Genomic DNA, 20,895 nt, shown 5'->3' on the forward strand with positions numbered 1-20,895 from the left:
GTTTGTTTTCAAATGCAGCACGTAATGCTGACCTGTGGTTACCCATGCGTTCATGTAACGAGTTCTGGGTTTTGCCCACACATGTCAACCCACAAGGACAAATTATTATATAGATTACATGTGTTGTAGTAAGTGTCTTTTTTTCTATAGTTTTGCCTGTGTGTGGGTGATGGAAATTTCTGCCTGTCAGCATGTTTCTGCGTGTGGTGCAACCCGCACATTTGTAACAACCATTTTTCAGAGGGGCAAATAAAAACGGTGAAACATTGTAACAATCGACTGGATCTGTTGGCATCAAAATATCTTTTTTTTTTATCATTTTGCTTGGGTCTTATCCTTGAATACTTAAATTTAGCTTTTTGACCTGTTTTGGGTCCCCAAATGGACTGCTTTTTTAATCTACTCTCCTTATTTGGTAGTTCACTCGCACTTTTGTCTATTTCTCTCTGCCCCCTGTTTTCTCTCTTTTTTGCTCTGTTTCCTCTTTCTCTCAAGGGCTTCCTTTTTTCCCTTTGGGTACTTTAACTGTATTTTCTGTTTTTACAACCAACTAGTCTTTCTGGAAATCCCCAAGTCCTAACGTGTCACTCTAGCATAGCCCTATTTATTAGTCTGGGTTGGGGCAGTCCCTGTGTGCCCAATTCTTTGGCTCCTTCTACAGCCATATTTATGTGATAACTACGTGCCATAACTGTGTATTTAATCCACGTGTTCCCATAATTGTGCGATCTGTCTTTTGACTGCTTTAATGTGCAATTGAAAACTGCAGTAAATACAGCATTATCTCTGTTTGAGTTTCACTATACAGTATTGACTAGCAGTCTGACGCTCAGCCAGGGTTCACCTATAACTACACCAAGTATTCCCGTAATGGTGCAATCTGTCCTTTGACTGCATTTGTGGGCAGTGTAAGCTCCTATACATAGAGCTCTGCTTATGCCTGTATTCTATTACGTTTTTGACAAGCAGTCTGACGATCTGCCAGGGTTTACGTTTAATAACTTTTTTTTGCTCCATATCATGTCTGTGGTGCATATGCTACATCACTTTTTTAATTTTTTTTTAATATTGTTATGCCAATGGTTCTGAGAGTTATAGTTCATCCAATCTCTTTTCTTTCATTGATTTTAGGAAGCCTGACCCCTAGTGGCCACAATGTTTGTTACTTAATTTCCTGATGTGTGTTTCTTGCGCTGTCCTTAGCTATATGTAATAAGGGGCCTCTCATCTCAGAGCCTCACACAGTTCTGTCACTTTTATTCGGGTGGTGCAGTCCACTCTGGGCATTCTTGATAGTTTAGCATTTTTGAAACTGTGTTCAGTTTTGGTTCTGTATAAGACCCTTCTGCCTTATCTTGTCAATTATTGTCATTTTTGGACCCAGTGCCTGGGCAACAATCCTCAACCTGCTATGCAATATCTAGTTCAAGGGTCATCAACCTTTACTATCAAAAGAGCCATTTTGCCCCCTCTTCCACTAATGAAATATAGTCTGGAGCCGCAAAACATAAACTTTTAAAAAACTTTTAACCTTTTTTTTAATTTTTAAGTTACAACAACAAAAGTGCAATGTGTAGGCCTACTTTGAAATAAATTAAACACTGAATGGCCCTATTAAATGCTAGTGTTCTCATCTTTAAAGGCGACGGCTATAGACGTCATTAAAATATGGGTCACATCCACGTCTATAGCCCTCGCACCTGCTGCAGTTGGACTCTGGAGGCTTCTCTCTCTTTGCTTGAGTGTGCGACCGTGGTAAGGACCATGATGAATCATCTTGCTGCGGCTCAGTCTTGCCTGGGATGTCTATGCGAGGGCTGTATAGACGTTGTGATAGGAAAAGCCGCAAGACTGAGCCGTAGCAAGCAGGATGAAGAGCCGTGGGTTGCCTACCCCTGATCTAGTTAATCCTATATGCCTCACTTGGATCTTGGTTATCCCCAAGGACCTGCATTAACTACATTGTTTCTTTGTGGTATGCTATGAATAATCCAACAACAGCAGCTTGACTTTAATGATTTTCCATAACTTGCTGCATCTACAGTTATCGCTTGCTTTTATTTTATTTACTTTTACTATTTTGTGTTAGGCTGGAGGGGGGATTCTTATCGGTTTGCACTGCATAAACTCTTGTTAGTTTTTTTTTCCCTGAGGAAGATCACTATGATGTGATCGAAACATATGACTTTCTTTTGTTTTTCTAGTAAAATCAGTTACTCTAACTGAGCCTGTTGAGTGCGGTATTTTGTACACAGTTTACCTGCACCCAACCGGTGGAGTAAGGTCACGGGTGAAGAGAGAGAAAGAAAAGGTCAACCCGAACCTGCCCACGACCCACAAAATGTGTCTATGTTTTGGAAATGTATTGATTAATGTAGCATATTGTAACAGTTCAGAATACAACTGAACTAAAAAAAAAAAAAATTCGGGAAGTTGAGCAATCCCTTTAAGGAGTTGCAGAGACCCTTATACCATTAAGAATTCAGAAAGTGCAGTTCTGTAGCAGAATACTCTTATCTCAAATATGTGCAGAATATTCTATGTTCATCTGTTAGCGTCAACTAATAATTGTTGATTTTGCTTAGAGTCAACATGAAGAGTTACGGAAACAGCACAGTGAGCTGCAAGAAGAACATCAGAAACTGGGGGAAGACCTCACAAAGACATACAGCAATCACAAAGAGAGGTATTTACTTCTGCAGCAAGAAAAGGAGCTGGAACACTCCAAGCTAAAAGGTAATAATGCCTATATTTTCAAAAAAAGTGATGCAAAAAAAATAAATAAACATGGATAGGAATTACTATGCACCTTTTCAATCTTTAATGTTTCAGGCACTGTGCAGTGTTTACTGGCCATGCTTTTCCTTTGAAATAAAAGCAGCAGTTGCCATGAATGTAGATATGATGAAATGCAGCAACTTGCATAAGCCGTCTGCCTCCAAAGCACCCAACCTTAACATGTTTGGAGTTGGGGTGTGGGGTCCTATATGAGAGAATGCCCTACTGTGCTCTCTGATACAAGAGCTAAATCTCTTATTAGATTTGGCTCTTAGGGCAAGGGCACACAAAGTGTATCCAGTGCTTCTCTCTGTATGTGGATTTAAATCAGGCGAAGAGAAGTTGATCCGTTCTAATCAGCGGCTTTATGTATCTGCACTGAAGCACAGCTTCTGCCTGCATGCGGCTGCAGATATGGTTCATGTGCCCTTGCCCTAAAGACTCTTAACCTACACTAGTTACTAGATTAACTTTAAGCTATGCCATCATTATATACTCGCTGCATATGGAGAAAATAATGCAAGATAAGCACCACCTATCAATTAGGATTGGTAATAGCATGCCTTTTCACACAGCACTTCCTTCATACAGTCCAAGAAATTGCATAACGTTGCAAAAATGTGATCTCCAGTAGTAGTTAATGCCATTCATCCTTAGACAGCTGCAAATGTAACATCTTGTTACATCTTTTTCTTTTCATCGCTTAAAGTTCTGACTCATTATTTCAGGGTCATGCAGATGCTTTCACTGGTAGTTGTGTTAGGGTTAATTATCCCTTCTCATAAAATGTTTCTAGCCATGTGGTGTTCATTTACTTGCTTGGACAGAAACGTTACATACTGTATGGATGAACTTCCTTTGTCTGCCCTCTCTGTGTATTTAATATGACAGAAAGTATCTACAATCTTCGTGAAGAGAATAAACAGCTTAGGAAGGCCCATCAGGATGTCCACATCCAGCTCCAAGATGTCAAGGTAAAATTATATAACATTATATACCACCAAGAAGCTGTTCCTTTACCCAAGAGAATTTTCTGTGTCAGAACAAGAGAAAGTCCTGTGTCACAGCCTAACTGCCTTGCCTTTTCATTTTAGTTTTAAATTCCTTTAACATTGCATTGTTGTCTGGAATACAGTTTCATCCGATATATTTATAATAGTATAATAGCAAACTTTCTTATTAGCTTTCTTTTAAAAAAATTAACATAAATGTAGCTTTTTTTAGCTTCATCTCCCCAACAACTGTCCATGCCAGCTGCCATTGCTTTGCTGCTTCCCCTTCTGTCTGTGTGGGCACATGATAAAATGCCGGTCACAGAAGTGGCCCCAACACTGTCCAAACAGATCATACAGAAACTGAATTTATTAAAAACAATTATATTCTTTCTATTCTTTACTGTCTATTGTGCCATAAAAGAAAATATTTGTGACATCTGTGCCTCTGTCTTGTAATGAGCACCGAGAGGGAAATATGATCAAAATATAATTTCCATAGTAAAGCAGCTCAGGTCTTGATTCAAAATAGAGCCATGGACTACATTATTGGGAAGAGGGAATAAATGAATTTAAAAGGGTGCATTTGCAGGCTCACTCCCTGCACAAGTAATCTGTACTGGTAGCCATTTTAATGGCGTTACCATCCTTGTGCTGTGCTTGGAAAAACTGCATATGTGCCTGATGGCCTAGCAAGTAACCTGTGTGTAAAACTGGTTATTCAAATTAACACGTGACCCACCACAGCATTAGATGGAACATGCAACCTTGTTTTCAAAACTGTTTAAAAAAAAAAAAATGTAAATAAAAAGAGAAAGGTATTTGCAAATCATTTAACCTTATATTTAATTGCAATTAATACAAAATAACATATCAAAGGTTGCAACTGAGATATTTTATTAGATTCCGAAATATATTGCTTATTGGGAATTTGATGCCAGCAACACTTTCAAAAAATTTGGGAAGGGGTCATCAAAAGACTGCAAAAGGTATATGGCAAGGTATTAAAAAGGTGATTATACAAGTAAATATACATGTAAATATGTATATGAATGACTTTGTATACTGAACTCCCATTATGTACCTGCTACATTATGAATTTTATATGGTTTATTATACATTTGATTGTAATCTGCATATAAAAAACAACAAATATTTTATATTAAAAAAAAAAAGACTGCAAAAGGTGCGTAATTCTAAAAAGAGAAGATCCCACAGAGGCTGGGTCTCTTGGAAGAAGCTGAGGAGGGGTACACCACTCGGGTAAGCACTGCAGGTGCAAATATTGCAATGATTTAAGAATAGCTTCCTCAACTTAAAATTGCAAGAAGTTAACTCATATATAAACCATATATAAACCATTCCATTTAAGATGCACTGAGGCACAGTGGAACACGGTTCTGTGGTCCGAAACATGTCAGCTTCCTGATTGTTTGGATGCCTTTTGCATTGTACTGTTGCTTATAATCCATAAAGTTTGTTTGTTAATACATAATAACGTTGGCATTTTGCACTTGAGCACATTTACTGTTTTTATAATGGATCTGTAGCTGCCAAAATATACACGTCTGTGCACAAAATTATAATGCCCAGTGAGTGGGACATCTTAGAATAAGCCTTTTCCTTTAATATCGAGCTGAAATAAAATATGTTGAAAGTTTTTTTGGACACTGAGGTCACTTCTTTAAAGATATTACTGAAACTCATATATTAAATATATTTATAAAGTAGCTCTATTGACTTTTTTTTGATACAGCAACAGCATAAGAACTTGCTCTCTGAACATGAACAAGTTGCATTGAATTTGGAAAACCACAAGAGTGCGCTAGCTGCCGCACAGGTCAGAAGACAATTACTGCATCCAAACTGCTGTCATTTCTCACAGTTAAAATGTTGATCTGCTCTGCGTGCATGCAGGGAAAGTCCTGATGCTCTAACCCTCAGTAACCCTTGATCTGATTTCATGTTGTAAAAGCATCAATTAAAAATCTAATTTATATGATAATGGTTGTTCCTTTCCTCACTGACAGCAACAGTATAAACCAAGGATGTCTAACTTGAGGCACTGTAGCACCCCCATTGCCTATGTTGGACATACCTTGTTAAAATGCATGCTCTAAGCATAATAGGGGCTTCTGTGATGTGCATGTTTATTTTGTGTACTAATATCTTGTACAGGTAGAGGATCAGTTATTCAGAGAGCTCTGAATTACAGAAAAGCTTTCTCCCATAGACTCCATTTTATCCAAATAATCCAAATTTTTAAAAATTATTTCCTTTTTCTCTGATCCAGGCTAAGATTTATTTAATCCTTATTGGAAGCAGAACCAGCCTATTGAGGTTATTTCATCTTTAAAAGATTTTCTAGCAAACTTAAGGCATGAAGATCCAAATTACGGAAAGATTTGTTATCCAAAAAAACCCCAGGTCCTGAGCATTCTGGATAATAGGTCCCATACCTGTACTTGGTCTCCACTGCTTTTCTGAATGTTGTCTATACGCACAACACAGCTGTGAAATAACACTATTTAATAGACAGAGGTGAGACCAGGTCTGCTGCAATGTGGCTGAAAGATCACCCGAAGACTTCCCTATCATCACTATGTGAGCATATATAACTTTGTTAGGCAAGCAGTATTCATGGGTCAAATTCCTCCCATGATATTTGCATTCATGTGCTGCTCCCCACTGGATCAGAGACAATGGTAGAAAGTGAAGAGTATTTTAAATGGTTCGGATCTGAACTAGAGAAGACCATGATGATCAAACCAAATACCTTCAAAGAGCACCTTAACCTTGAATTAAAGGTAGTCCAACATGAAAATACAATACCGAGTCCAAACCCAAAATGCTGAATCTAAAGCAGATGGATTTGCCTTTTTTAAACATAGCCCTTAAGTAGTTTGCTCACTGAACATTTCCTTGTGGAAAACTTGGTGATGGAACTGAGATAATTGTTGTCAGTGGAAAGCACTGAGCCTAGGGCACTTGATACTCTCCCTGTTGACCCATAACCTGAGGACATCCATTGACAATAATCAAATTGATTTTCCAGATTCCCCCTTTAAGTTACCATAGAATTAATGCCAAACTAGGCTTTTTGATGCACCAACCTTCCAGAAATCAATCAAATCTTACCCATGGCCTGTGTAACAACATACTCACCTATAGAATTTCAATATGCTTCAGCAAAACTTTATCAGAATTATTTATTTATGAAGCATTTGTGAAACCTTCATGATTGCAACAATAAATGTTACTACTGACTCCTTTTAATACATTACATACACTAAGAAAATAGAGATCATCGCATTGCAGTGCCATATGATAACAGGCACCCCCCAAAAAACAAATCCAGTACAACAGCACTTGCAGATATTAAGGAATATTCATATATTTTTTTATTTGTGTCCAAAGTGGCAATTTGACAGCTTAAACTTATGCTGTGTATGTGTGTGTGCACAAAGAAAATAGTGCCTTTAACACTAATTACATTAAATTACAAGGTTTCTTCAGTCATTTGTGGAAATCAACAACCTTTTGGCTTTATTTTTGCTCTTACTGAGGCCTGTCAAGAATTCTAAAGGAAATATCCGACTCTGTCACCTTTTTTTCAATTTGCAATCTGCCATGATTTGAAGAAGATTTTACTTCCCTGCACCTGTCTCTAGGATTACATGACTTTAATTTATTTCCCATAAATCCTAAATTAAGAAATCCTTTTGATAGTTGTTCCTTTGTCTGAAACTAAAAAAAAAAATCTACCTGCAGTACTTATTGTTCCCTAAACATTTATTTTTCTTGGGGCTTTTATTTCCAGTAATATCTGTTTTTCTAGCTGTACACTGTTGCTTTGCTCGTCTGGATATGCAATTGGTTGTTTTAAGTAAATTATAATATTGAATTCTGTTACAAATAAAATTTACTATGTATAAAGGGCACAATGTTTTTTTTTTTTTCCAGAGCCAGGTAGAAGAGTTTATGCAGTTAAAAAAAACACTCAATAAAATGTCAAGCCTACGCCAACCAGAAAAGACCACTGACCCAACAGAACAAAATCATTCACCAAACATTGTACCCATTCAGGAACATGCGACAGAACAAGCGATTATGGTAAGCCTTGAGCCCAATCGATTGAAGAGTATTTTGAGGCTAAATTATTTGAGAGTGAGAGACAGAGAGACCTTTATCTCCTGTTTTGGTCAGTATTTGTATTTAACTTGTATGTTTGTATATATAGCTTTTTCTTGCACATCTGAAGGGTTGCTTATTGAAAGCCTTCGTTTAAAGAGTGTGTTGAAACTTATTTCTGCAGACAAATGTTCAGACTCGGCAAGTAGTGGATCATATCATCAGGTCAAGTGCTGCTACCAATGATGAGGCGGTACAGCTGAACAAAGTGAAAACTAATCTCGACATGCCAAAAGAAGACACTAGGCCATGGCAAGAGACAGCGACACCCACTGAGCATCCTGTTGAAGTAGAAGAAGAACACAAAAAGGAACTGGAGGAAGAAGAAATGGAACAGGCTGGAAAGCCAGAACGTTTAGTTGAAGAACAAGATCAAGTACAAGAGGAACAGGAGCAAAGCAAGCCAGAAGAAGAGGACCATGCATTGGAAGGAAATCAGGAGGAGCAAAAGCAAGAGGAGACCAACAATATACAAGGAAATAAACATACTGAGGTGAGACAATTACTTTTGATATTATGTAAAAATCATCAGACAGTGAGCTCTGGTGCTATGAAAGCATGTCAGACACATCTTCATTCCTCCAGTCCATTTAGGGCTAAATCATCGCTACATCATAGATTGACCTATGGCACTGTAGCACACAGAAAGTTTACAGCAACGTAAGCCTACAAAATTGTAGGAATATAGATTCACAGGTGGATGCCTGGTAAGGCTCCATCTAGAGCAGTGATCTCCAACCAGTAGTTGGTGAGCAACATGTTGCTCTTCGACTCCTTGGATGTTGCTCTCAGTGGCCTCCAAGCAGGTGCTTCTTTTTGAATTCCTGGCTTAAAGGCAAGCTTTATTTGCATAAAAACCATGTATACTGCCAAACAGAGCCTCCTGGTGGCTGCAAGTCAAAATAGGGGCTATCAATACCCAATCACAGCACTTATTTGGAAGCCCCGGGAACTTTTTGCATGCTTGTGTTGCTCTCCAACATTATTTTATACTTGAGTGTGGCTCATGGGTAAAAAAGTTTGGGGACCCCTGATGCAATGCAGTTCCAGGGTAGTGTAGTTTAGTAAGTACTAAAGTGTTCTGTAAGAGCGTGTTGTATTTGTCATTATTACTGTATGTGTTTAGTAAACCATACTGTTTAGTATTTAATGTCAAGATTCCTCCGAGAATAAAATTGAATGTGCATTTTATTTTTTTAAGTAGCTTTACTACTGTTATTTCTAGTAAGCAGCAGACATGAGCGGTATGAGTTTTAATACAGATGGATTTGCTGAACTGAATCTGAACCAACAATATCTGCAAAACTGCATTTTCTATTTTTGGTTTTGCCTTGACTGAATACAAAGCAAAACGAAATCTTGTAAAACATGCTGGATTTTCTCCAAAAACTGAATTGTTCCATCTCTACAGTTTGAAATGTTCTGTCATTGTTAATGTTCCTGTACCAGTGCAGGTATGTTAGTAGTACATAACCATGCTGTTCTTGCTCCTTTTTGTTGTGATAGAGGGATTCAACACGAATGCCTCAGAGCAAGAACAGATCTGCCTATGAGGAGCAGCTGGAGCAGCAGCAACTAGCAGCACGACAAATGGAGGAAGCGAGACGCCTCAAAGAGCAACAGGATCTGATTCACCAACAGAGGCTCAAAGAGCATCTTCTCCGCCAGCGGCAACTACATGATAAAGACCGTCAACTGCAGAGGCAAAATAAATATAAAGAGGAACAACTTGCTGAGAAGCTAAGGTTCCCTTAAACAATCTCATTTATAAGGGGTCTAAAGGATGGGCTGAAAAGGGCCGGTATAGCTTAATCTTATATTTTCCCTATTCTTCCTCTCCATAAATTAAGTGAATATACTGCTTGCTCTTCATTCAGTTTTAGCCTCGCCTAAACAGCCATTGTCTGATTGCAGGCTGGCCAAAAATGCCTTATCGCTTCCCACAGGGTTCCATTTTTGTTTATTATGCCATTACAGAAAACCAGGGCCAATCTGCCAAGCTGAGATACTGTGTACACAGAATTTGGCTTCAGCTATGAACCCTTTGGAACTGTCCCATGAAATGAAAAGCCAGAGAATCTTTGAAAATTCTTTAGTACTTGGCTTTATCTAATCTCACTAAATATCCTGCCTTTCTTGTCTGGCATTTTGCAGTTCTCTGGTTTATTTGTTTATGCTATTTCTGCTGCAGGTATATTTTGGCATTTCTGTAAAACAAAATTAATCTTGTTACCCCTAATTCTTCCTCCCATTGGCGCTGAGCATGGCATTCTGTTTATTTCTTTTATTCCAATGTCATCTTCTCAGTAATCCTATACCATATTGTCTCTACTGGAGGCAATTTTTCTGTCAGTCACATTTTTTTGTGCTGTCATAGGAAGCAGGCAGAGTATGAGAATGCTGACCATGATATCGTACAAGGAGAAGAACAACCTATACAGCAGGAGGAAGCAGGTATTTTCTTGCATTATTGCCTTCCTTTAGTTTATAAACACCCCTGAGTATCACAACATTTGTTTAAAAAAAAAAAAAGTGATCACCATATGGGCAAGAGTTGGTTGGTGATTGCTCATTTTCCTACTCTGCGTCTAGCTTCTCTCATACACTCTCATCTCTGCATTTGAAAATAACATTGCACAAAGTATGTTCAGCATAAGCCCTGTTAATTGAACTCTTGTTGAACAAGGGGGTGTGCTGCCCTTTGTAATGTGCATGTGTAATGTTTATCAGTCATAGTGATCATTTAACTATTGAACAGTTTGTGCTGAAACAATTCAGGCTATTAAAAAAAAAAACATTGCAAAATCCTGAAGTTGTGCTTTGTGCCATTGTCCTTCATAATTTCTGGAACCCACTTTGTTCCCTTAATAGGAGCACTGGTAATGGCCTGGTCTGCTGAGAAGGTGCTTGGAAATTGCTCTCCATAGTCATTGTATTAGCAGGTTCAATCCCTACATTTTTCTCTTTTCCCACAAAATTCTATAGCTGTTTTTTGCTTTGTTGACTGAGATGCTACAAACTTTGATAGATATAAAGTTCTACCCATAAGATACAGTTTACTGGAGCATGCCCTGTCCTCACATCATTTACCCCACTCAATAGCAGGAGTCAGTAGCATTGCAACACATCAGCAAACTGTGCTCCATTTGCACAGAACAACATGGTGTATTAGAAGTCCATTTTCTTTGCACCTCGATTACTGCTACTTCAACCAATGCAAATTTTAGCCTTCTCATCCGGAGGGATACAGCTCCCATATAACTGCTGAAAAGGCTCATGCAGAATGTATTTTATCTAGTTCCAGCACTGTGAAAAATGTTGCTCCTTTAGAAATAACTTGATTTTTACTAAATTTCTACTTTTTCTTACTCCAAGAAGCAAATCGGGAGATTACAGAAGGGAAACGCATTAAAAAAAAATGCCTTTGCAGTAGAATTTATTGAAAAATAATTCATTCATTAACCTTTACAAGGTTATTGAACTCTATTACAATTGCTTACTTACCTGTACATTAATATTCATTACCCCCCCCCCCATGGTGCTGCTTTTAAATTTTCATGTCGGATAAATAAAGAACAGTTCATTAAGCAGTGGGGAATGAAGTTAGAGACAATGGAACTAAATCACTCCATCCGCAGTGATTCAAAAGTAATAAGTTCCTGAAGCATTCATTCAGGTTATGATGGATATATAGACTAATTCTGTGTATAGGTCAACCTAGGGGATTGTGTCACCAGCGTGCATGTATGTACGGTATCCATGGCCAGGTGCTGCTCCAAACTAATACATACGAATTTAAATACTCCTTGGACTTAATACAATTACTTTAGTATGTCATGTAATATGTATATATTATATATGTAACTATTCTAAGATCTAATGTAACTATTTCAAGATCCAATGCCTCTGTATGTTTGCTTCATTTTAGCTTATGAAAGGGATGATCACCAAGATGAGGCAGAAGACATAGACACTGCTAATAATGCGAATGAGGAGCAAGCCTTGGATCAAGAAGCTGAAAGTAGAGAGGGGCAAGAGGTAAACATGATGCATTGAGATAAATTGATAGCTACTGTTTCTTCTGACACCGACCAATTAAATTTAATGAAAATCTTTAAAGCATAGGTGTTTCTTAGTAGGAAACATACAGATTATTTTCATTGCTTCTTTAATGAAGTACAGGATCGTGTTATCGTGATTGAAGCTCTGGCATGCAATGTAGAGACAGCTAATGAAGCATTTTAATTTTATTTATTGATCAACGTCAGAAAGTTTGCTCCTCTGTACGGTTGCGTTTGTCTGGCACAATTATATCCATCGACTTGTAGCTCCCATCGATTCATAATATCTCACTGACTGTTACATGGGAAAATAGCGCTCTGTAAGAGATTGATTCAGTCTGCTCACTGAAGCAGAATGTTTGTGGCGAGAATAAGGATGACTTACGAGCGCTTTGACAGGCTAAGATTCTAATGATAACTGTATCCCATGTCAAAGAATGCTAAAGAAAAAGTACAGTTTATTCTTAAAATGCATATGATGTTATTTAGGTTTTCTGCATGTGCATAGCTATTCACTAGGGAGCAGAGCAGGAGCCGGCGTGTCACGGGTGAGCTCCGCCATTAGCCGCATCTTTCTTTCGTTTGTATTCTTAAAATGCATATGATGTTATTTAGGTTTTCTGCATGTGCATAGCTATTCACTAGGGATAGGCCATTGTGCCTTTGCTGTGGGTATGGCTGCGGGGTCCATTTAGTAAGAGTGGATTCTACAATCTGTTTTAGAGATGTTGTTCATAAAAAAGGATGTATATACAGTATGCTACATGAAAAAAATGATTTTTATTTCTGTATGAAGCCAAGTAGATCTCTTAATACCTTAGAAAGTAGGCAATGTGCAGTGCCATACGTTTATAGACTAAAACTGGTCATATTTGTCCCTGATCATGAAGTCTTTAGATTTGGAAGGACAGACCAAAAAAATGTAGAATGGGGAAAAATAACTAGCGATAGTCTTGGTAACAGGTATAAGAATTGCTGAAATAAAGTGCCAAAAATGGTTTATATCATGTAAGGAGGTTTGTAGCAGCTGCTTGTAGCTGGGTAAAAGTGGGAGTTTAAAAAGTGCAGTTTATTATCTGTCAGTTACAAATAACTGCTATTAATTTGCCTTTAGTAATGTAGGCTCAGAAGAGAATAATTACGAGATATAATAATAGTCCAAAGTGCCTATTATTAGTACAGAGGGTGAAAGGTCTAACTTTTACTCTTCAGTAATATTTCTTCATTTGAAAGTTGCCCATGTGAACTACAACTCCCACCACCAGAAACCAGTGTGGAATAGTGCAGTACCAGGCAGCTGCACAGCCATTTCATTAAAAAAACTATACAAATATACCAAATTTTGTGTAGTCTATAATAATCGTAAGCTGTGCAATGAATGTATATAATAAATAAACTTCACAAAAGAACCCTACTTTATGTTGAACCTTAAACTTCCATATGTAATAAAAGAAATGATGTTTGCCCAGGTACAGTAACTGGTAACCAGTTAAACCTGCTGACTGGTTGCTATTTGCGATTAGACCTGTAGCAAACTTGGCAGTTTTATTACATAACCCCTATAATCTCTTATGGCATGTTATAAAGAACTCTACTTTTTCATAGGCTTTTGAGGCTACATAAGCTTCTCTATCAGATGTTTGATGATCAATGATGAATCAGAAGTTCTTTTCTACTAGCCTTAGCCTGGATATTGCTTGCAGAGCCGAACGTTGTAAACATTCTTAATTCTCTCTTTTCATTCTCAAGTACATAAGCATAGGGATGCCGCAGTTCTCACCTTAGGGAAATTATGCACTCATATAATGTTGGAAGCTGACCTGGAAAAGAGCCCAGTCTCTAACAATATACCACCTCATATCAACCCCCTGTGGCATTTTATTGCCAATAGATTAGCTGCAATAGTGCAAGCTAGAATGCAATATTTATTCTGTAGAATGTTTTACCATACCTGAGTAAAAAGCTCTAGAAACTCTCTGTTTGTTTAGGATAGCAGCTGCAGTATTAACATGTTGTGACATCACTTCCTGCCTGAGTCTCTCCCTGCTCTGGGCTCAGATTACAGCAGAGAAGGGAGTGGGGGAGGAACAAACTGAGCATGCTCTTGCCCAGGGCAATGAGGTTCAAGCTGAAGGCAGGAAGTCTGATACAGAAGCCCATGAGTACACAATAGAAGGAAATAAATACAGTTTTCTTTTGACAGGGGACTCAGAGCAGCACTACTTTGAGGGTTTACTGGTATAATTAGATGGACCTTTCTGATAAGGCTTATTTAGTTTTAACCTTTCCTTCTCCTTTAAAAGGTACTAGGGATACAGTTTTACATTTTAAAGCCATGTTATATAGCATTATCTCCGTTACATCTTCTTATTCAGCAATGTAAAGAATTTGTACGTCAGATTACATTTGTAGTTTTGACAATACCCTAAATTGTCAAATTCCTTGAGTTTCATCTATCTTTGCAGTCAGAGCCAGATTTACATTTTGAAGCATACACATACATAGTTACATCCTGTTTAGGCATAGCCAAGTTACATCCTTTAGCTCTGCCCAAACGTATCCAAAGGAAAGCAGAACCAGCCAACAGAATAGCTGAACCACAGGGTAAACCCCTAGTGCTTTATTGTGTCTGACAATGGGCATGCCCCAGAAACCTGCTGTTCAGTTAGTCTGACACAATAAAGCACTAGAGGTTTATCTTGTGGTTCAGCTTGTGTGCTGTTTCTGCTTTCCATTATGATTCTAGAGGGTGGGTGCTGATCCCCCTAGTACTGTACACCGGAGTTTGGGAGTGCCTGTGATTAACACACTCCCTGGTCGTGCACATTGGTGGCTACATTAAAAAACAAATCTGTTAAAATGGAAAGACTTGGGAGAATAGTTCAGGGCAGTGGTAGATGGAACTGCGAATAGGATTCTATGAATACAAACACATTGTGATGCAGCAAATATCATTCAGAATAACAGAATAGCTTTCATAGGACAACCCAGGTTTCATTTTCCACCACTCACACGTATGTTGCCTATGGATGCGACTTTGTGAGCTGCATTCTGTGTCTCGTGCCAGATTTTTTTTGGGAAAGGCACTAAGACTGCTTACACAAGTGCACTGGATATGGGTCCCCACCATGTATTTTACTGTATAAAAAAGGGAAATATTCTTACGTTATCTCATGCAAGCTGCCTAACAAAGGAAACAATGTCTGTATAGAAGGCTGCTGCAGAAGATGTGAATCCAGCCGACGATCCAAATAACCAAGGGGAAGATGAATTTGAAGAGGCAGAACAAGATCGAGAGGAGAACCTGCCCGACGAGAATGAGGCACAGAGGCAACAGCAAGACCATGCTGAGGTCCAGGAGCATTTAGCGGTAAGCAGCTCTCCCTATTCTACATGATAGTGCCACAAGGAGTCACTTGGAGGCAGAAGTACTCCACAAGACTCAAATCCACACTGCAGTTAATGAAAACACCTAAGCTTCATCATGCTTTCTAAACCAGTACAGGAAACACATGTATAAAGCACTAATTGTTCTGCTTCAGCTGTAATGCAAATGGCTAACAACCTTTTTACTGCCTGACACTATAATTAGTTTTTACAAAATTCTCCTGTTTGTTCTGCCTTAAAATAGTACAGTGAAAAATAATTTATGTTTATAGCTGGCATTTGGTGAGCACTAGTCATGCTGTGTTCTGCTGCTGTAAATGTGGACGACAGACATCACAAACATAGCACATGAACCGACAGCAGTGAAATGAAAGTACTGCTTCACTCTCTGAGTTTGTGAGCGTCTCCATTTAATGTCCCCAGCAGAGAGAGCACAGACGGATTATTCTTTGAAACAAGTTGTTTTTTTCATCCAAGCTGCTTTCATGATACTGGGCCTCTTTGTGTTACAGATGGCTGGAAACCCTGATCAGCAAGAAGACAATATTGACCAGCAATACCAAGAAGAAGAGGAAGAGGTATTCATTCTTTTTCTATTGTTGACAATTGAGAGTTAAAAAAAAAAACAGGGAGACAGATTGTGTTCTCATTGGATGACTAAGCAAAGCACTGGCCATTCATGGCAGCCGAATGAGGATGAAGACAAAACTATTTGTACAAGTGTTGACTGCAACTAATTTCACGACTGGCAGAGCCACAAATGCTTTTACTTAAGGTTACTGGGGACAAGTGAATTGATTGCTTATGAGATTGAATTTCCAGTTGCATATTCCTCTTAGTAAAACACCACATTCCATTTGTCCAAGTGAACCAGTGACATTGAGGCAATAACATTTTATTATTTTCCTAATATATAGTAAACCACACGGGCTGTTTCCTTAGCTTTGTCTGTGTTTTATAAGCTGATTTGCTTGGCTTTTACATATTTGTATCACTTTTAAATGGTACAGCTCAGTTTATAAAAATAGTGACTTTTCATTCTGCATAATAACTGTTTTTTGAGGTTAAACTACAAATTCTGTTTGTCATATTTACAGCTAAATACCCTCAGCCCTCTTTTTTTTGGTCATGCAGCGTTGTCCATCCCGCATTTCTCAAGCTCATAACCTACAGAACTTCTGGCTGTCAGGGGTTGGTGGGATTTGCAGTTTAGCTGGGCTAAGACAGTTTGGTATCCCTATTCTATAATATTAAAGTGATTGTACTGAGTTAAATGGCCAGCCATTTTTAGATACAGAGGAGTGTCGGGAGTTACAACAACTATTATAATTCTCACAAAACTGCCTGTATATTGTTAAGGTCCAAGAAGATTTAATGGAAGAAAGAAAAAGGGAACAAAATGCTGAAGAGATGTATGGGGAAAATGAGGAAAATGTAAGGCTAATCGAGAAAACAATGTACTAGTTTTAGCCTTCTCGCGGTGCATCTTAACCTTTGTGTTTGAATAATACAAATACTATTTGTGTGCTACTAATACTGCATGCAGGGAAACACTGCGTTATGTGTCTCTACATTACAGTGATGTGTAGAAGTTCAGGCTGCCCTCACTCCTAGCAACAGCCTTTGTGCATTTATATGAACAATCAGCTGACTGACACATCCACCATCTACCCAGTCTATTCTCTACTGTAAATAATAAAAGCTATCCGTTTAACACAGACACTAGCAGCATATTGTAATGTAATACAGAAATCCATTTCATTGCTTATCTAAACCTCTGGGCTCCAGGGAGAGCACTGGCAGGATTTAAACCAGAGCAGACGGCAAACTGTAGCGGCTTTATATGTTCCAGTTATCACACACGGCTATTATTTCAATAAGTAGGGCAAATCACATAAATCATTTTATAAGCATGCGTGGGCCAGTCTGGGGCCTAGAAGCATAATATTCCCTTCTAATCTTGGCTTCTTTGTAGCTGGAGACAAAACTACTAAAGTACAGGGTCCTTTGGTTCAAATGCTGTAGAGAGTTACAATGTGTTGATGGTATAACCGTGCACTGTTCTGTTCAGTGTCCATTTCACTGTTCAAAGAACTCAAACTGACACCAATAAATGGATTAGGGGCTTTATTGCAGTTTTTTGAAGCCAAACATTTAACAGATTTTGCAATGAAAGAAGTGTCTAAATGTGAGTTTCTCTTAAAGGCTATACTGTTGAAGCATTCAGTGTTTTCTTAACCTTTTCAGATCTAATTTTACTCTGTCTCCATCTGCTGTGTCTTCCTTTACTAACACTACTCAAAAAGGAAATACAAGATCAGAACAGATGATTTAAAAGCTAAGATGATTTGTTTATCATTTGCTGAAATACAGCACGTGCATTTTCAAATACCCTATCTCCTGTTTTCAAGAAATATATGTTTATGAATTATTCTTATTTTTTTTTGGTATGGTGTCTACTCTGATTCTGATTTATAGGGATCCTATGGGGTATGACTGTAAGGTCTTTGCATCTGCATATCTGTACAGTTTATGAATTCAAGAGACTTGTTATCATGTTGATGTAGGACTAATATACAAATGGTGGTATCTATAAAAATAAAGTTAGAAGTACAAGTGAAGGGTACAAGGTAGGCTGGAAGCAGTTTCTTCAAGGAGAACTCCAAACCAAAATTTGATTAAGAGGCCCACATAACACAAAAACCCCTAATATACCCATCACAGTTACCTGTTTCTTTAAAAAGTATGAATACATGCAATTTTCTATGCTGAAATCCAGCTGTTTAACAGTTCTTCTCTTTCTGCATCATTTGAAATCCTGGCAGGGAAGGAGGGACTAAACACTGATGTTACAAATTGTAACAACTTCTCCACAACTTACAGAAGCATGCAGGAACTACATAACCCACAATGCATTGCACTGTGATGTTCTGTTCTTTATTGAAATCACATGTGCAGGGAATTGTATTGATGCAGGCTGAGGACAGATGGCTGTTGATACAAAGTAACAGTAGTCAGCCAGCTCAGCAAAGTAGTCAGAGAGATCACCAGAAGAACAGAGGGCTAGGCTTAGAGAATTGTCAGAAAACATTAAAAATCATGAAAAGTCGGCATATTTTTTTAATTGATGTAAATTGCAAAGTTGCTTGAAATTATGTTTACTATGTTTTTGTGGAGTTCCCCTTTCAGAATGGGTATGGTTCCTGAGTTAAAGGGGTGGCCCACCTTTAAGTTAACTTTTAGTATGTTATAGAATGGCCAATAATGATCAACTTTCCAATTGGTCTTTATTATTTAGGTTTTATAGTTTTTAAAATGATTTGCCTTCTTCTTCTGACTCTTTCAAGCTAACGGGGGTCACTGACCCCATCTAAAAACAAATGCTCTGTAAGGCTACACATTGATTGTTATTGCTCATTTTTATTATTCAACTTTCTATTCAGGCCCTCTCCTATTCATATTTCAGTCTCTTGTTTAAATCAATTCCACACAGAGTTAGAGTGCTCACCTGAACGTAATTACCCTCTCGGGTGCTAGACAGTCCACAGGACTTCCTGCTCAAGGTCCAAACATCTCGAACATCCAAAGAAAACTGTAGCACACCGATCAAACTTGTCTTGTGAAAAAAAGTGTGGATAATAAAGGCTTGATAAAGGGCCCTGCGTGGCCCGAAACGTTGCCAAACTTTATGTCTGCCGTGAGCCAATAAAAACACTTTTTTTCACAAGACAAGTTTGATCGGTGTGCTACAGTTTTCTTTGGATGTTCTTGTTTAAATCAATGCATGGTTGCTAGGGTAATTGGAACCCTAGCAACCAGATTGCTGAAAATGCAAACTGAAGAGCTGCTGAATAAAAAGCTAAATAACTCAAAAACTACAAATAGTAAAAAATGAAAACCAATTGCAAAAACTCTCTACATCATATTAAATGTTAACCCAAAGGTGAACTATCCCTTTAAATGGGTTGTTCACCTTTAGATTAACATTTATATATATATGTATAGCATAGAGATTTATATTCTGAGACAATTTGCCATTGTTTTTATTTTTTTGTGGTTTTTCAGCTCTTGATCAATAGTTCTTCATAAGAATATGTATGCAGCTATCTGGTTGCTAGGGTCTTTTTTATCTTAGGAACCAGGCAGGGGTTTGGATGAGAGACTGGAATATGGATAGTAAAGGAACTGATAGAAAGATAAGTAATAAAAAAATAACTATAATAATTGGAGCTTATCAGGTTTTTTTGCTGCCGGTGTCAATGACCCCATATTAAAATTAAAATGATGTAGAAGAGAAAGGCTAATGGTTGAAAAACACTATAGAAAATAAATAGCGAAGACCAATTGAAAAGTTGCTATGAATAACATACTAAAAGTTACCTTGAAAGTGAACCATGCCTTTAGGTAGTTTTGGGCCATGTAAAAAACAATCCTAGTTGCACAGACAGTCGACTCAAGTCTCCTAAATTATATATTAAATATATAATCTTTACATCCCCAAATCTTCACTCATTGGTTATGTAATCTTGAAAAAACCTTTGGGCTCACACGCAAGCAGACATGCATTCAATTGACATTTCTTAACATCATACGAGTTCTTGCCTTGCGAGTCTGTTTTGGTTAGTGACATCACTGGTGTAATCAATTGATTGTACTTTTGCCCTGCTATGCTAAAGCATGTAAATATGCATCTCAGTATTACATTAACAATACTTAATCTTCTTGTCGTGAATTTGATTGCATCTGCTGCACTAAACTATAAACATTCGTTTTAAATTTGTTAAAAAATGCCATTTTGCTAAACTGCCAAATACATTCAGAACATAAGGTGTCATGACTGTTCTTCTTTTGCCTTTGCTTTGTTGACAGGAAAGACAGATTGGTGCAGAGAGAGAACCTGGTGTACAGCATGAAGACAACAAAGAAAGAAATGAAGAGAACTATGAGGAAGAAGAGGAGGAGGAAGAAGACGGGGTAGCTGGGGTGAAAAATAAGCGAAGAGCTGAAATGTAATGACAGCTAATACTATAGAAACAGATGAGATGCAAATGCCAAGTTGGCCTTTATCTTTTTCCTTTTGTAATTTTATATTAGAATATATTGGACCGTTATATATAAAGATTGTATTTTTATTAAATCACAGTTATTTTAATAATATAGGCTTTTGTTGTAAAAAAAAAAAAATAGTTATCAAAGCAGACATATCAAAACCTAAAGATTGCATTAGATGCATCTAACGGCTAGTTTTTGAAGCGGCACTCGGGCAATTAGATGCATATATATATATATATATATATATATATATATATATATATATATATATGGAATTTTCCGTTTATCAAATGGAAAGTGTGTATGATAATGTTTAGCTATGCCTCAGTAGGTCAAGTTGAAATTGGTCATGTTCGTTTCCATCTGCTGCCGGAGAATGCTTGTCTATGCAGTTCAGCAGCAGCTTCAGGGTCTGTTATTGAACATCCCAGATC

At 37.8% G+C, this 20,895-nt stretch overlaps 1 protein-coding gene across 4 annotated transcripts in view; it reads left to right on the top strand.

Moving 5' to 3' along the window:
* golim4.S (golgi integral membrane protein 4 S homeolog) overlaps nt 1-20,620 on the top strand; it is a 59,482-nt gene extending 38,862 nt beyond the window's left edge. Inside the window, exons 5-16 of one of the 4 annotated variants that reach the window (XM_018265708.2) lie at nt 2,586-2,736; nt 3,670-3,752; nt 5,527-5,610; nt 7,734-7,883; nt 8,086-8,454; nt 9,468-9,706; nt 10,339-10,415; nt 11,890-11,999; nt 15,234-15,392; nt 15,922-15,987; nt 16,769-16,843; nt 20,279-20,620. In XM_018265708.2, coding sequence (XP_018121197.1) covers nt 2,586-2,736; nt 3,670-3,752; nt 5,527-5,610; nt 7,734-7,883; nt 8,086-8,454; nt 9,468-9,706; nt 10,339-10,415; nt 11,890-11,999; nt 15,234-15,392; nt 15,922-15,987; nt 16,769-16,843; nt 20,279-20,422 — 1,707 coding nt within the window. In that variant the 3' untranslated portion in view covers nt 20,423-20,620. The remainder of the gene's footprint in view (nt 1-2,585; nt 2,737-3,669; nt 3,753-5,526; nt 5,611-7,733; nt 7,884-8,085; nt 8,455-9,467; nt 9,707-10,338; nt 10,416-11,889; nt 12,000-15,233; nt 15,393-15,921; nt 15,988-16,768; nt 16,844-20,278) is intronic. The other 3 variants (XM_018265709.2, XM_018265710.2, XM_018265711.2) reach the window with 3 other exon arrangements.
* The last annotated feature ends 275 nt before the right edge of the window (nt 20,621-20,895 follow it).

This window comes from Xenopus laevis, chromosome 5S (assembly GCF_017654675.1).
Source record: "Xenopus laevis strain J_2021 chromosome 5S, Xenopus_laevis_v10.1, whole genome shotgun sequence".
Lineage (NCBI taxonomy): Eukaryota > Metazoa > Chordata > Amphibia > Anura > Pipidae > Xenopus > Xenopus laevis.